The following is a 14,448-nucleotide window of genomic DNA, read 5'->3' as shown; positions in this document are numbered from 1 at the left end:
TCATCATTTGTCTCAGCAAAAGAACAGGTGGTCGGGGCTTTCATGTTTGGCAGCTCATATTGCATTTATGCTTACATGTCCTGCAGTGCCCCACATCAGTAGGAAAGAGCACTGTAAAATAATAAAAATGAAATTAAAATCTGCATTTATGCTGTATTGTTGTGTTGTCTGTTGTTACTAATAGAGATTCACAGGAGAAGAGTAGCAATTAAAAACTGCTAGAGTGACTTCAGGTCATTTTTAATTATTTTTGACACTAGGAATGAAATGTTAATTACAAGTCAATGTAGCAAAGGCTTACTACTATTGCAGGAACTCCTGCCAGAGAAGCTCCAGCCATATTATCACTGCGATCACATACTTTCCTGCTTCTGGGAAACATCACACCCAAGGGGACGTAATCAATGCAGGGGTGCCTCAGATGAGCACATGTGTGAAAGGAGAGAAGGATTTGGACACTAACGCCAGAGGAAGAATTCAACTCGGAGGGAACCAACCATGTGTGCTTGGATAAGCCCTAGGACACGCCAGGTATGAAGATGTTTGGGAAGGATGAATCTGGGCCCATTTGTGTTGGCAGTAGCCTGGAGGGAGATGCTGTACCTAATGGACAGAAGACATCTGAGACCTTCATAGCTCAGCTAAATGCAAGGAGAGACCTGTTACTGCTCCTCTATTTGGCCAATGATGAGCCACTGGTGCCCCAAATCACTGAACTGGTTTCATGGCAACTGGCTTCTAAAACTTGCAAAGCCAGGTAAAGAAAGGGAAGGAAAAGTATGTTTCTGAAATGAGGAGGCCACACATTCAATCCCTGAATAGACCTTGTCAAAGGTCCCCGGGCATGGTGTAGTTTTTTTAGGCCTTTTGTTTTATTTTTTAGATCAGACAGATTTCTACTGGCTTGACCTGTTCTTTATTCCATCTCATCAAAGTAAAAAGGCAAAAAGCTTTCCCAATATGTACCACACAATGCGAGAGCTATTGTTCATCACAGTACAACTAACAGTATCAGAAAAAGCTTGTCTTCTACTTCATGTAATATTTCAATATATATAAATTTTACTTAAATGAAACATTATTATAATATAATGGAAAATAGAAAGCAAATACTGCCAGTGAGACTGTGCTGATCAATACTGACGCTTCTCCCTTGTATTGCTTAATACTCCAGGAGCCAAACTAAAAGGAATGAATACTATTAAAGGATTTTTTTCCACTCAAGAATTTTAAAGTTTTTCCTGTAGCTGCTGTTACAGACCTAACCATAAAACCAGAAGACTGGCTGCACTGAGCCAAGCTAAGGATCCAATATCCTGTCTTTGGCAGAGAGCAGTAACAGATGCTCGGAGAAAGAATGTAAGAAATAGCGCATTTATAGAGTGATCTTTCCCCTGGTATGCACTCGCTGTTTCCAGCAATAACCATTTAAGAGTTTCCAGCGCCAGCCGTGGCACCCAGACCATCACATTTAATGAGGGACTCCTCTTGCTGGGCTGTCACCAGGTTGTTCTAATTAGGTCCTGAATAATTCTGCGCCAGCTGGAGCTGGGCAGAGTCCAGACGGCTCCCGAAAAGGGCTCTGAGGCGCAGTCCCAGGGGCAGACCTCCCCTCCGGCACCCTCCCGCGAAAGGCGGACCTGCCACTCACCCCTTCCCTGGGTGGCGGGTCGCTGCGTGTGCCGGGTCCCCAGCCACCGGCACGGCCGCCCTCAAACCCGCCCTGGCACAGGTGCTCTGGTCACCCATGGTGTTCCACAGGATGAAGTGGCAATTAAAGAAAAACAAGAAAAAAAAAAAAAAAAGAAATTCGAAACACAAGCATTTCCAGGAGCTCTCCCAGTAACTTTTACTGCTGGAAAGCTGTAATTTTGTGTATGTTTCAGGAAAAACAGGAAAAGTCTATACATGCTTCCCTACGGTTTACTAAAATAGTTTTCCAGGAACTGAGCATCCTTCTTTATGAATGTGTTAAATGACTGAATGCCTGCTTCTTCCCTTAAGTCTAACATGTTTCTTTCTAGAATACATTTGATACATCCAATTCCGGTAAGATCCAAGTGTTTTTTCTTCTCTCTCATTATTTTTCCCTTTGTGCTCAGACCTGCTAACATCCTCCCTATATCCCCAAGTGAGAGGCCTCGCCATGCATTTGGGGGGTCTCATGGCTCCAGGTAACCACTGAAGCACCAGGTATCCGCATGGGGCATGGAGCAGCTCTGATCCAAACAGGATCAGACTGCTGGCTGTGTGTGCTTGGAGTATGCCCCTGCCCTGGTCCCCAAGAGACAAAAGTGCCCCAAAAGGCAGGGGAAAAAATAAAAAAAAAACCCAAACAATTTACAGATTTTTTTATTCTGGAGCCATGGACAAGCTGTACTTCACCTAAATGGCCCATGGTCAAACCCTGAGAAAGCACTGGTGGGCTCAGCTTCCTCCCAGGTCCTGCACCAGGGCTGCCCCGAGGCTGCCTGTTACCGAGGTGTGCGTTTTTATGCTGAATTTTTCCTCCGCCTGGGACAATGCAGCTCTGTAATGCTACTTTGCATGATGCAGGATTTGTGAACTCAACCACATCAGGACTGGGGATACAACTGAACTGATGGTCAGTGCTGCAGTGAATTAGCAAACCACAGCTTAGCTGTTTGAGAGTTAGAGGCCTTAGGGTGCTGCATTACAGTGAACAATACATTCATATACTTGCTGATGGGCCCCGTCCTTACACACTGTATTTTTGGGAATGTCTAATTGATCCAAGTTCAAGAACAAAACATCCTGTTCGCTTCAAGGCAGACACGGCTGTTGAGACCCTACTGGTCCCCCACATCCTGGGTCTCAAACAACTGGCTGGGTCAGCATAAAGGAGAAGCCCACAGCATCCAAACTGCAACAGGAGTCACTTTGGTGAAGGGTTGGATGATATGTGAGATGTCTCCGCCACCCTGGGTGAGTTTCTCTGCTGGATGCTGGATTGCCACAGAAACGGAACAGCCTTGAGGGTTATCCAGCACCCAAAGAGCAGAGCATTCAGAAACTTGATTTACCTGCAGGCATGTGCTCAGTGTCAGATCCTTTTTGGTCCCACTGTCAGAGCCAAGCAGGAAAAAGCATGGGAAGAAGCATGTATGACCCCTACAAAAGAAAGCAGTAAGCACCTTCGATTAGAAGGCTGTTGTATTAGCAAATGGCTGCTTATGCTTTTAACATCTCCTTCCACCCATTGCTCCCTCACAGAAAAACCTCATCAGAGACCACCCTCACTCTCCTTCCCGCTATCTCAACTTGTCCCAGACTTCTTTCCAGCAGCGCTTGTATATTGCCTTCTCACCCGACTAACCTCCAGCCGACAAGCCTGTAGAGCTTCAGGCATGTGTCTCTGAGGGGCAGCGCTTTTACTGTCCAGGTTCACACCTGAAATAAAGCAGGGTGTCATGGTTCTGGCTCTTGGTTTCACTAATGCCTTTGGCTTTGAAGCAGCCTAAGATACCGTGCTACACCATCATCTACAAGAGCAAATGTTTTCCCTTTGTGCTCTAAGGAATTCATTCTCCCTCTGACTATTAATTTTGCAGTGTTACACTCGCTTGCAGGTGTTAGTAAAGACAATTTTTGTGCCAATTAAAGCTGTAACTTGGCACAGACATCATATAGCTTTGCAAGTTGCTTTTCTCCTGCCTGGAGGACATATGTTTCCCTCCTATTTCCACACCTCAGCTTTGGGGACAGCACCGTGCTAAACAGTGGCACGACCCGTCTTCCTGAGCTGCTCCATATCATTTTAAACAGAAGCTACTGGAGACACATCTGAGACACCCGCTGTCCTTTGATTACGCAGCCTTGCACCGCTGATGTGGTGAACCCACCACTTCTACTGTGTCTGACAGCGGCCCCAGAGTGGTCCCACGTCCTTTGCAAATAACCCCTAAACCCTTGCTACCCTAATGCTCCTTGCATTGGGCACCCTCTTCACGGTGGCACACACCACTCCCGTGACACCCCTGGTGCCTTGCGGGCTAGCCCCGTGCCAGCTGGCTAGCAGTCAGTGGTGATGGTGGGACAGCAAACTCCTGCGAGGCCCTGCCTACTCGCTTCTTCAGATGAAAAGAAAACTAATGTCTGCAGGGAAGCTCTGTCAAGATTTCTTGAAACATGATTTTATGCATCTTACATTCTGCCTTCGCTGCCGGCCGGTGCGCAGCTTTAGCAGGACTCGCAGCCGTTGCAGGGCTCTCCCAAGGAGCGGTGCCCAGGTAAACACATCCAGACCGTCCTCAACTGCAGCTTTCTCTACTTCCTCTGTGCCCTTGCTGTCCCAATCCTCTACCCACTGCATGACTCTAACTTTGCAGCAGCCTGCTTATATTTATCAACAGGATGATCACAGAAGGTGCCAGTATTTCCTCCACATCTGCTCCTCCCAGCTCCCCAGCTAAACGTTTTGGAGAAAATGGAAAAGAGCGATGGCAGGTTTTTACTCTGACTTGGGCTCCAGATTACATTTTCTGCTGGTAGGTATCCCACTGCACTCAGGAAAGAAAAATCCCTCACCCCTTTTCTTAGCACACAGAAGCTGAGCAACGCAAGAGGCGTTTAACCACGACGCTAAATGCAATAGGCAGTCACAACAGCACAGGGCAAGGCGGCAGTACCTTGTGTGCTCACAGGTCGCATGCCAGTTCCTGAACATTACTCAGTGGTGAACTTGCAGCAAATTTCAGGTGCAGGTGTGCATTGAAGATTTTAAACAAAATTCATACACAATCCTTTGGTGAGATGGCTTACCCAGCAAATATTTCAATATGGCATAAAGTCTTGTGGTTCACGTTAGATGAGCACTTGAGGGGGAAGCCCAAAATAACTAGCGTAACCAGTAACGTTAAGCAAAGATGTGGGCATGTAACTGAATGCGGGTGAACTACAACTGGACAAGTCACTGCACACAGCTGGGTATGGTACAGATGTGTGCAGCAGTCTGAAATGGAAATAAACCACATTAGCTCAAAGTGCCCATTAAGGAGGGACACCTTGGGCTCACTGCAGCCAAAGGGAAACTTCATGCTGCTTTCAGTGGACGTTGTGCAGCATCCTGTGTTTTTTCTTCCCTCTCCCTCGTACTGTAAAAATTGTTATGAAAATATAACCCCAAGAACTTGCTTTTCATGCTAAAGCACAGAAAACAAGCTGTAGTTTCAAGTATTTCTCAAAATGATTAATGATCCACCAACAAACATCATCTGTAACGGTATTTCTCATCTAACCATAGCTTGTAAGTGAACGTATGTAGATGCTTACAGTCAGGCAAAGAAAATCCAGAAATGAAAAGTAGGCATCATAAAAAGCAGGTGTTACAGTTCAAATTATTAAGCATAATTTCTGTGTCCAAGAAATGAAATGTGCATTTATTGTGTGGTGTAAGATTTCTGATGTCTTCAGCTATTTGTTTCTTCAGCTGTAGGTGCTAGATTTTGAAAATGATGGAACTCCTGAAAGTTCCTGGGGATTGAAATGCAAATATAAGCTGCATTCCAGCTGACATGCAAATACCACAATCACTGGAGACAGAGAAAATGAAATGTTGTTGCTAATTCAATCTTCTATTACAACTTCTGTGCACATCATATACAAGTAGGAATGTAAATGTCATTAGTTTCCCAAAAAGTCATGCTTCCCCAAACAAAATCAAGCAGTTTTTCGGTAAGTACTACAAGGCTGATGAAAGGTCCCTCATCACATAATGGTGCTGGAAGTTTCTTGTCACTGGTATCTAAACACTCTACAAAGAAAAAAAAATAAATTATATTTCTACCACAAAGATGATCAACCTACTAATCTTATGTGTGTGTGCAGGAAGGCAATCTAAAGTAATGCTAGCCCTCTAGTGTTAAAAAAGAGTTTAAATTTGTCATAGTTCTGCGGTACCTTAGTAGAAGGCTCAGCTATTGAAATTTGTTGAAAAGGCCTGTCTTTGGCATTTCTGACTGTCCGTGTCAGGGGAATATAATGTTTGATTACAACTGTGGATGACAGCACATATATTAAATGCCGTAGCTAGATTGGCTCAGAAAACCAGTCTTACGGATCATACTAAGACCTTTTCCTACTGGAAAGCACTGATTTACTTGAAAGAAGAAAGGCTTTGTGAAAGCAATCCAAGTGCAAGCTGACTATTTGTGTCTAAAAGTGAGGTGAGATGGGTGTCCCTGGCTCCGAGGGCATGTCCAGGAGCTGTATGGCCACACTGCACAGGGTAAGACCTTCTGCAGAAGCCCCATCACATCCACAGGACATATCCTGGGCCCTATTTGGCCTTTATATGGGCCTAGTAAATAAACATCATATTATTTGTGTGGGTTTTTTCAGCTCAATCATCTGGAATAAGGCAAGGGTTGTGTTGCACCGCCCATAGTGTGAAACTACGAGGATGTCCTGCATGCTCTGTGGCATGGCAAGGGCACTTGTGAGGATACTTGGGGCTACAAAGCTGCTCACATCGTATCTGAGGGCTGCACAAGGCAGAGGGAGCCATACCTGGCAGAGTCTCATCCGAAATGTCTCCTTTGGGTTACCCCAAACTGCCCAGCAACTTCTTGGGGCAATGTGGTGGGAGTTGTCCCCAGCAGAGTCGGGGCTGTGCTCACACCAGGTGGCACCAGGTCGCTCAGGGCTCAGGGTGCAAGCTGCTCCTGAGACGGCTTTTATTTAGCACCTCAGCCGCTCCCAGAGAGTGTAAGAAAGGCCTCCTCTACGCAAAGGAGTTACAACCATATAATTAAAGGTGCTGTTTTAAAACCAATTAAGACAGTTGATGTGTAGACCTGTGGGAACACTCTCGCTATTAGAATAAAACCAAGGTTATTTGGGTTTTAACACAGATCAATAGAAAAAAATCTTTAAACAGAAATAAGCATTTCCACAGGTATTCAAACTGATTTAGAGAAATCAATTTGCAACAACAGGTTAAATTTAAGCTGGTGCAACTTCCTCATGTAGATAAGCCCTTACAGGTACATGCTGAATTGATGTATGCATATAAAGTTGAAATACATCTATAGGCCAAGGTCAGAGAAATGTTCTTGCTGCTGTTGATCCAATTAAGATGAAGGTTTTAATACCTGGATTTTTAAACCCGGAGTATTTTACAGAGTTCAGAAAAACAGCATTGTACTTTCCGGTGGGAGAAGAGCTGGAGCTGGCTAGAAGCAACCGTGTTTGAGACCTTCTTCCTCACAGCAGCTAGAACAGTTCACCAAATCATGTCCTCAGGAGCATCCACAGCACAGGAGTGGATAAATTGGATGCTTAACATCACCAGTTTGAAAGTTTGGGCAGAAAAGTTTAGGCCAGGCTTGCTGTGCCCATCGGCTGCTCTTGCTCCCCAAGTGCTGCAGTGTCCCTCTCCTGGCGGAGCGGCTGGATGGGCCCTGTGTCTGCTCAGCCTCTGCTGACCCTGGTAGAGCTTTAAGTCCCCTCCACAGCAGGTGCAGCTGAAAAACCAGGTTTTGCCATGGAGGACAGAAGCACAGGCACCGATTTGCATCTACCGGGTTTGATGAGGAGGTGGTTGTCTCCAACAGCGGGGCAGCTGGGGCCAGCAGTGCCTGCAGAGGCACCGCAAAACTCACCACCACGTGTCTGGTAGCAGTGGAGGACTTGACAGGCGGCTGGGGAGGAACTGGGAAAAGTGATTTTGGTTTTTTCCTTGGTGATATTTAGTTTTTGAAATATTTGAAGTGTTTGGGAAGAAGACCCGCAGTGACGTCAGCAAACCAATGTTTCTGAATCAATTTCAGAAAACCAGAATACAGGACATGAGAGGGGATGTGGAATCCAGCTTCTCTACCAATGAACTCAAGGGCAAACCCTCTTCTTTTACCTTTGGGGGTAAAATTCCTCACAAACAATCCCACCGCAGTGATTTCCATCATGCGGATGATCCAGTTAGAACTTGACTGCCCTAGTCTCTAAGACCCAGTGATGTCTATCTGGTATTAACTGGTTTGTTTCCAACCATAGCAAATGTTTTCCTGAAACAAAGCAGTACCCATTGAGACACTGGAGGCTTGTGCCACTGGTGGCTGCTGCTTGAATTCAGAAAGAAGACAAGGCTAATGTCAACAGCTCTTCAGACTGATGGATAGTGTTTTTCTTTTTCTATTTGTACTCAGACATTTAAAGGTAAGCTACCCTTTTATGAAACACACTTTTGTAGGTGCCCAAGTAATTTATCCAAATGTCCCCAGTGCAGATAAGCAAGTCAGGTAAAAGTATGAAACCAGTAAGGGTACTGGAATAAACATTTGAGACAGGAACGTGTGGAAGATAAAATGCCACTGCCTGTACACTTTGCTTACTGATGGGTTAATAACTTGGTGCTTAGAAGTTCTTCACTGAGAACAATGGGCAACAGCTGCTAATGGGGTCCGACACTAGCCCCTTGGGATGAAGAGGAAGGTTAATTGAATTCTAGTGAGGCTCCCTTTGTGTTACAGAGCAACTGAACAAGCCAGGGCTGCCAACTTCCCGGCATCAGCCTGTGCATTGTGGCAAGTTCATCCGCAGTGTGACTAAACTGCCTTCAACAGAAGGAATGAATTTAGCCTCCTAAAACTAAATTCAAGGAGACTGAGATATATCCCATTGGTAATTTTGACTGACAACTCAGGCCAGTGTTTGTTTTTACTTGTGGAAATGTTGCAGGAGAAAGGAGTGCATGTTCTTGGATGGGAGGTTTAGCATACATCTTGCTTGCCGGGGCTCGAGATGTACTGTTACAACAGTGCGAACTCTTCTGCTTCAGTTATTCATGGACATCCTTATCTGTGCAATAACAAGAGCTGTGGACATGGTGTGAATAAAAGAAGAGAACAAAAAAGATTCTTCTCATAAAGTCATTCACTTGCTTTTGGCATCTAAGTCTTCTTTGGCTTCTCAGAAGTTGTGATACTGGTCTTCAAATGCAGACAATACGGAATTTAATGTTATTTTGAAGATGTTTAAGCCTGATTGGTCCTCCTTAGTTAAAACGATGGTATTTTCACCTTGCCAAATAAAAGTGTACTTTATGCTTTTAGCTCTTCATTCAGTTGGATATCTCCAGTAGCAAATGGTTTCACGTTATTAATTTCTTCATTACAAAAGTGATTGTGTGAAATCTGACCTGACTTTGGAACGATATTGAGCTACAACTTTGCCGTGTGTTCTCAGACTTCCTACAAGCAGGTTTTTATTCGAGCGCTGGCCACATTGACTACACTTTTTGCCCACCCAAGCCATGAAGACTTTTACAACTCGCTTCCTATGGAACACGGCTCTCTTAGTGGATGAAAAGGAGTCTAAACACTTTCTTCTTTTCATTCATATAGGACAACTCTGTATTCAATTCCAGGAGACAAGAGCACTGTAGGTAGTAACATTCCCCTGGCAATTTTTTGTTTACCTTTGTCTAGGGTCTGTTCTTGTTTGAACTATTCAACTATGGGCTGTCTGGACTGACTCTGATTTCCTGATGCACTATTTCCTCTTTGTGTCTCTCCAGTGTTTGCGCAGGCTCTCAGAACTTCAGCTATTCTTCAGCTCTCCTCTCTGCTTCTTCACCTTCATGTGCAAATGTGCATTGGTTGCTCTGCTGCAGAGTAGAAGGTTATCACTTTCTTTAGTGATGTTGGGGGTGCCATACTAAGGAGGTTTTCACCTTAATCTAGTCACCTGGGTGCTCTAGTATATATTATTTTCATGCCTTGGTAACTCCATTTCACTTCCTCCATCTGCAAAAGTAAAATGGGGGAATAAACAGGTGAGCATTGCTTTCTCAGAGCCAGCTTGCCAGTTAAAGCAGATGGTCCAGGGATCTCCAGTGTTTTGGAAGATACTGGAAGGCAGTTTATGAAACCATTACAGTGTTTCCACCGCAGATTTCCTCCCTGCCAAACACACACATGCGCATGCATATATTCACATCCAGGCTCTAAAGCAAATAAAGAAAGTAAGTAAGTGGGTTAAATAAAAATAAATAATGAACAGTTCCATTTAGTCCCGTTTTTTGAGAGAGACCCCTCATGGCAGTACTGATGAGGTCGGTTGCTGGACTTCTCACCAAAAACCCCAAAGTCCCTCCAATTAGAAGAGTTTGAAAGCATCTCTTTTTAAATAATCCTGTACAAACAACACACCTAGCCACTATGCAGCATTATCACAGATGAGCCAGACATAGTGAAGGTAGTTAGAATGAAAACCAGAGGGAGGAATATTGCTTAAAGCAACTCACTTTTATTGACAGAGTACTGTAAGGCAAGGAAAAAATGTTTGCCAGATTTTTTAAAAAGAAGATTTGCAGCAAGAATGATTCAGAAAGATCTGCAGTTCAATATATTATTGAACTTTCAAAGATACTATCTTTTATAAATCCAGTATTTATCTTTTTGTCATATATACAAAAGCTCAACTTAAGCACAAAACAGAACACAAAATAATGGATTTGTAGATGAAGTTTTGTTGACGGTTCATAATCTAATAAACAAGAGAATGCACGCTTTCTGTTACTATAGAGTTACAGCTGACTAGATTTAAACCTAAGTATACTCCAAAACAGAGAAAGAAACCACAAAATACAGATGTGTTCAATAAGACTATTTTAGAAAAAAATCGAAACCATGTTCAACCATACACAGGGAACAAAACATTGATAAATGCCAAGAAAACTGTATTTTATGGCCAAAACTGATTTTGCATTTATGGTGAAGGCATCTGTGAAAACAATGCCCTATTCTGACCACTCTACAATAATCTTTTGGCCAGAAAACATTGCGAAACACTGGCTTTTGTCTGCTTTTTAAATGATATATTTTAAAGTGGTGATGTGCATTAACTGTGAGCCTCTTACAAGATCTCACATCAGGCCATGTTAGAGCAACCTATCATTTCCATAGGAAACAATGGTAACGGAAAGGTCCCAGCTATGCTAAAAAACCCAGGCGGGGGCCGAGCAACAAAATCTGCAACCTCTTAGTTCTTTCTTGAGGGAAGGGCACATTTTTACCTCACATTTTTAGACAACCTTAAATTCAGAAACTAACAAACTCTGCTGCGTTTTGTGGCTTTTCTTCTCCACCACCATCCGTATAGCGTTGGCCTTTCACTGGAAAAATGTTTATGAGAGGGATAGCTGCTTTTTCACCAGCGATAATATAGCACTACTGGTGCTTCATAAAAATAAAAAAGGCTATCACGTCAAAATATGATGCATTGGGATAAAAGGGACAAAGGTACTTACCCACAGTACTGTGTCACGCCTTAGCTTTGCAGGGCTGTAGCATGAATAGTAATGTAGGTAAGTAAGTAAAATTCACTTCTACCTATACAGGCAGAGCTGAACTGTATTTTAAAAGCCATACAATACTAGTCTGTAATTAGAACCCCCAACATGCTGATTTTTATCACACAGACAAGAAGAAAGTTATCTTACGACTACAGAAGGAAATGGGACCCAGTTAACAGGAGAATGACAACACCATACATATATGTAACCAGTATATTCTGAAAATGAAGCATAAACTATGTTTTGCACATGGAAGTCTTTTGCTAGATGCTTAAATGCACAGTTTTCATGTCTTTTTTTTTTCTCCCCCCCCCCTTTTCTCTATGAAAATCAAGCTCTTTGCATAATTAACCAAAACCCAAAGATATTTACATTTTAAAAGCCAATCCTTCACCTTCTGATTTTAAAATGAGTTATCCTGTGTCGTGCATATTTTAAAAAAAGGTCCAGAAAAAGCTTAGATTTGTATTTCAGAATCTGTACTTCGTAAAAATATTTCCCTTGAACATGAAGTCAGTGCTGACCTCTTCAGGTCATTTGTGAATAATAAAATCTTTCGAAAGAAATGTTACTAAATAAGAACTGAGGGAAAACACAAAAAGAAGCAATACATTACCCCTGTATTGTAAAGTGTTGCCACTTTAAAGTATGATATAGGTTGAAGAAAAACACAGAGGTGTGTATATCAAAATACATTTTCATTATATAGCTACAGAACATATGAAATCTTCCAACGCTCTGTCTGCTAAAGGCAATATAGTCTCTCTGGCTTTGTTAGCACTGCTATTGAGTACAGGTTTCTTGAAGAACAGTTAGTACCTATAGAGGTGAATTCTAACATATAAGTGTGTGCTATGCTTCATATGGCAGAAGGATAAGCATTTGAAAACATTTATGACATTGATTTTAAAGAAATCGTACATTACAGAGCGTCTTCAATTCTAAACACAGAAAATTAGATTGTACTTGTAGTGGTTGTTGTTGCACTAAGACTTAAATTTTCTCATATATCAAGAAGGTCCTCGCCACTCTCATCACTCTCCACAGTTAATTGTCTTGTCCACCATTTCTTGACTTCTGATCCACAAGAAGCGGCATCAGACATGGGATTCATTTTGCATACAACAGATTTCATAGTTGAACGTCCACCGAAGCGGAGGTTGACTGAAGACACTGAATGGCTTATTGGTTTGGGGGCTATGGAATTAAACAGAAAGTTCTTTATTAGAGTAGATCTGATTCTTGAACATTTTTGCTTAGAATTCAGATATACAGGACTAGCTGGACTGGGGTAGCTTTAAATTGATTTAGTGCAGACAGAGTAGGGCTCTGTTCTAATGTTGGTTTTGTGGTTTTTTTCAGCTCCAGTTGTTCATCCCACTCCCACTAATCTGCTGGTAGAGCAGTTTAACTGAGCAGTGCCTCATTTCCTTCTGCTGGGATAGCTGATGCAATAGGTCTCTTCTTACGGGGCTAATTGCAACCTGAATGGTTTAGGCAGTACTTACATGAGCTGACCTGCTGGCAAAATGGTGAAAGTGGTAGGTGCCAGAATAAAAGAGGGAAAAATGCATGTAGAGTTGGAATCTACACCTAGAAAGTGATGTTTAACTATGGCCTAGGGGTGGAAGCCAGTACAAGGTGCTGGTAAGTCTTTAGGAAAGCACTAAAACACATGTGTAAGTATATGAAAACCACAATTGATCTTAAAGGTGCTAGTCATTATCTTAAATTCATGTCTTTGTTGGATTTGGGGCAGAGTACTTATCATCTGTTGGGCTGCACTGTGCATGGAGGTGATCGTCCTTTTCTGAGACTGTCCACTGAGGAACATTCAAGACTGACATAGCCAAAATCAGTGCTAAGAAAGGAAAGCCTGAACTCATTCTCACTTGAAAAACCTATCCGGTTTGCTACAATGGTACGATTCCTCCTTAGCACGCTCCCTCTTTGACTCTTTCTCTCTGTTCCAACAAAGTGCTGATCTTTGCTGCTCAGTGACATTTAAGTGGAAAACATGGATTGAAAGCTCTCTGTTAAGCTGTTCTGTTTCTTGGAAGAGTACTCTAGTCACAAAAGTAGTGTTAACGGTACTCATAGCATGACCATCTCTTCTACTTCCACCTAGATATGATTAGGGTCTGAATAGTGGCAGCCTTTGAAGGCAGCGCTCTGACTCGGAATAGGACTGATGACAGCTGAAAGCAGGTTGATGTGCAGACACCTAACCTGCTGGTCACAAGTGTGGCAGGCAGCAGAGGTCAATACGCCCTTTAAGAGAGAATATTTCAGGTGGTGGAGAGTGCTCTTGAGATAAAGACTTCATAAGGCCTCAGATTGTACCTACGCTCCTCTCCCACCCTCCTGTAAGCACCCTCCTATAAGGCATATTCTAGCCTTCCTTTTCTAGTGGACTGTAGTTACTAGAATAGCTTGAGTATGTTTCTGGTTTGTGAGAAAATAAATGGGAAACTGACTGTATACCTGGCCAATTCCTGGCAGAAATGAAGATATAAAAATGTATTATTATGGTGTAAAGTATAAATCATACACCTGGTATGTTTAGGCAAGACAAGGCACTCAGCAGTTATTACTGTTGTTAGGAAAAACTTCATTCATTTTCACTGTGCTTTATATGATAAGAGAACTCTAAACACACAAGATACTACCTAAACACATGGGACAGTATAGCCCCCAATCCAAAGATCCTAAATGAATATATGAAATAGTAAAAAACCCCAACAACCTGCACATGGCAATGCTTGAGCCCATCTTCAAAACTTTCAGAATTGGGAGGAAGGGGAGAGATTGCTGTATTTCAGCATGTATGAGGGTAGAAAACACCTGATGTTGGTGCAAGCAGCAGGCAGGAGGTAGAACTGTGAATCATGAAGCCTCTCACGGCTTTGTTACTGATAGCAGTGGTTTGGCACTTGGGGACTTTACAGATACACATTTTTCACTTACCTGATGGCAATCGCCATTGTCCAAATTTCCTCTGAGGTTTCCCAGCATCTGCAGAGTCTTGTCGATAGCCACCTCTGTCAGAAAGTGTTGGGCTAAGGAGCTGCTGCTGGCTACTTGTCTGAACAGAGAAAAAAGAATCTCAGTCATGGTTCCCCATTGCATGGGGA

General features: G+C 43.0%; 1 protein-coding gene across 6 annotated transcripts in view; it reads right to left on the bottom strand.

The window, feature by feature from the left end:
• Positions 1–10,246: 10,246 nt before the first annotated feature.
• Positions 10,247–14,448, bottom strand: part of NALCN (sodium leak channel, non-selective) — a 244,939-nt gene continuing 240,737 nt past the window's right edge. For all 6 annotated transcript variants that reach the window (XM_075740769.1, XM_075740787.1, XM_075740816.1 and 3 more), the window contains 2 exons: positions 14,282–14,399; positions 10,247–12,511 (listed from right to left, as the gene is read on the bottom strand). In XM_075740769.1, the coding sequence (XP_075596884.1) occupies positions 12,318–12,511; positions 14,282–14,399 (312 nt within the window). In that variant the 3' untranslated portion in view covers positions 10,247–12,317. The remainder of the gene's footprint in view (positions 12,512–14,281; positions 14,400–14,448) is intronic.

This window comes from Balearica regulorum, chromosome 1 (genome assembly GCF_011004875.1).
Source record: "Balearica regulorum gibbericeps isolate bBalReg1 chromosome 1, bBalReg1.pri, whole genome shotgun sequence".
Lineage (NCBI taxonomy): Eukaryota > Metazoa > Chordata > Aves > Gruiformes > Gruidae > Balearica > Balearica regulorum.
Note: the sequence above shows the minus strand (reverse complement) of the source record. Positions and strands in the feature narration are given on the sequence as shown.